The following is a 3,243-nucleotide window of genomic DNA, read 5'->3' on the forward strand; positions in this document are numbered from 1 at the left end:
GGAAGTTTTCAAAATTTACAGTCTAGAAAAAATATTACATCGTTGCGTAACTCAAATCTCAATATACAATATCATATCTGGGGAAAGAAGGTATACATAATGATCAATCTTATATAAAAATAGTACATAATAGTACAATACTCTCTTCGTTTTAAAATAATTGACTTTTGCAGCCTTAGAATTTTCGTTTAAAAAAATTTGTTTGGGGTTGATTTTCAAAGTAGTCTTATTAATTATGTTCTTTAAAAATATAAATTTTAGCGTCTACACTAAGTTTAGTCATTTAATAATAAAAATAATATTAAGATGGGAGGAGTATATAGAAGGTATTTATCATAACTATGGGCTAAACTGAATTTACTATTTCCTTCGCTAAATTGAAGTAAAACAACAATAAATCCAGTGTATTTCCACATAGTGGGGTCTGGGGAGGATAAGATGTACGCAGTCCATACCTCTACCTTCAAAGAAGAAGAAATGCTAAATTGAAGTAGATTAATTTAATATTTTAAATTTAAATTTAGATGATCACAAATAATATATAAAATGGTATAAGTTGCAATCCTTTCTATATTAATATGATAAAATTACCTAAAAATTTTAATTAAAATTAATGCAGCTTAATCACGAAAAACAATATAATGACGAGGAAAAATAAACGGAGAGTCCCAATTATAATCCATTGGCTTCAACTGGTCACGAGTAATCCGCTCTCTATCTCTAACTCCCCCTATATAATAATCCCCACATAAATCTCCCACCATTCCTATAACCTCCTTTTTCATCAACACACAACTTTTTTTTTTTTTTCCTCATTTCTCTTTCATTTTACATAGTCAAAAAAATGGCTACAGAAGGTACCACCACAACCACAAAGCCATGCGAATACCTCCAAGACATGGAAGAAGTGAAAAAAGTATTCTCTCGTTTCGACACAAACGGCGACGGCATGATCACCGGCGACGAACTCTCCGGCGTACTCAAAGCCTTAGGATCCGATACGTCACCTGAAGAAGTTATACGGATGATGGATGAAATCGACACCGATAAAGACGGGTGCATTAACATTGAAGAATTCGCAGCATTTTGCAAGAACGATGATTCTCTTGATGGCGGTGCCAAGGAAATGAAAGAGGCGTTTGATCTTTATGATCAGGATCATAATGGTAGGATTTCTGCTACTGAACTTCATCAGATTCTGAACAGGTTGGGTCAGAGTTGTACGATTCACGATTGTACTAGAATGATCACGTCCGTTGATTCTGATGGTGATGGTTATGTTTGCTTTGAAGAGTTCAAGAAGATGATGGGTAATAAATAAATAAACGTAGTATGTTTTTTGTTGTTATTGAGTTTTCAGCTGTTTGAATGGCTGATATTGGTGAGGCACACCGGAGTTTGGTGTGGCATCATGTAGTGTATGACTATTTTGATCCAATAAATGGCAAGACCTTGGCTTTCCGTCGGTTTGTAAGTCGTTATTTTACTATTCTTCCGTTTTAATTTATATGATATTATTCATATGTTCGAGTATTAATCAATCGATGAAAGTTTATAAAATCTATTATTTTAAAATTAAAAGAATTTAGGTTTGAGGAAATGATAGGAGGTGGAGTGGTCGAAAAAAGGGGAAAAAAGAAGAGGAGAAAATATAAAATAAATAAATAATGAATGTATCATACTCAATTATGGGTGGGCGTTCGATCGGTTCGGTCTGATTGTTTAATATCGATTTGGTTTATCGGTTTTTGGATTGACAAAAATGACAATCATAACCAAACCGAAATAAAATCGGTTTGGTTCGATTTCTTTAAATTTGGTTCGGTTATTTCGGATTTTTATTTCGGTTTGAAATATTAAAGTAGAGAGTCTCTCTTTTTCATAATTGAGCATTTAAAATTAATGATTTTTTTAAGAAAAATAATTTTTTTCAAATCTATTTTTCATTCCCAAATATAATTTACTATAAGTAACTCAACATGAATGAAACGAAATAAAATAATCATAAGCTTAACATAATGCATAACGTCATTGATCATTATATATAAATTTCCATAAACTGTCCTGTCCACAAAACAAACACAAAACTCATAAATTTCTCGCGAATTGCTTAGTAAATGGTAATATGTTTACTATTTAGGGATTTAGGTGCGGAATTAGGGTTACTAAAATGTATATATAATTAGTATAATATATTCATAATATATATTATTTTATATATATAATAAATTAATAATACATATATATATATATATTATAATATTATTTATAAAATTTCGGTTTTCGGTTTAACCGATTTTTTTTTAAGAAAACCGAAAACCGAACCGTTTAACCGAAATTTAAAAATTGAAAACTGAAATCAATTCGAAAAATCAAAAAAACGAAACTAAAATTAAATTTCGATTTGATTTTTCGGTTTTTTCGATATTTATGCCCACCCCTATACTCAATGTACCACATCAATCAATTGTCAACGAACAAAAGTATAATTGGAAAAGTATGACCAAACTATACATGAAAAGTCTAAGTCACACTCAAATTATTATAGTGACCTATTACACACCTATATTAAATAACATATTTAATTTATTTATTTAATTTAATTAATGATCCCTTGAATAAACCTAATCCGATCCAACTAATTTAACCCAACTTTGATCCGACCCAACCCAAATATTTCACTCTACATGATTTAAAGCAAGACATTTTAATATGAAATGATTTTAAAAATATTAAGATTATCTGTGCGTCGCGCGGACACATACACTAATTATAATCTAAATGAAAGAAATTTTCGAATAAAAAAATATGTAAAAGTTGTTGTAGTAAGAGGGTAAACCATGCAAAGTGAAAAATAAAAGGATAAACCATGCAAAGTGATAAATAAAATTCTCGTTAACTTGCACATTACTACTGGTCCACGACACTCTGACAGATACTTTCTCATTTATTTTTATTTGCTCATTATATCAAAAATAAATACTATCTAATAATATTTATTTTATCTATTAAAGTATTATTTATTATTTAATATATTTTAAAATATTATATTTTTATATTAAAATTACTTTGTTATTTATTACTTTTTAAGATGTGTAATTAAAATATAAGTGAATAAGTAAAGAAAGAAATACTAATTCGTTTCCCTATCCAATTTCTTAGCACTTCTATCAAACTCTTTTTTTTTTTCCTTTTAACGAATCTTCGACAGATCATCTCCATGTACAGTTATCAATCACCATT

The 3,243-nt window shown here is 29.1% G+C and overlaps 1 protein-coding gene across 1 annotated transcript; it reads left to right on the plus strand.

Moving 5' to 3' along the window:
- The first annotated feature begins 678 nt into the window (after nt 1-678).
- On the plus strand, nt 679-1,461 carry LOC107855368 (calcium-binding allergen Ole e 8). Its single transcript, XM_016700369.2, has one exon. It carries the CDS (start codon nt 845-847, stop codon nt 1,319-1,321), a length of 477 nt encoding a protein of 158 aa, XP_016555855.1. The 5' UTR covers nt 679-844; the 3' UTR covers nt 1,322-1,461.
- The last annotated feature ends 1,782 nt before the right edge of the window (nt 1,462-3,243 follow it).

Source organism: Capsicum annuum, chromosome 6 (assembly GCF_002878395.1).
Source record: "Capsicum annuum cultivar UCD-10X-F1 chromosome 6, UCD10Xv1.1, whole genome shotgun sequence".
Taxonomy (NCBI): Eukaryota; Viridiplantae; Streptophyta; class Magnoliopsida; order Solanales; family Solanaceae; genus Capsicum; species Capsicum annuum.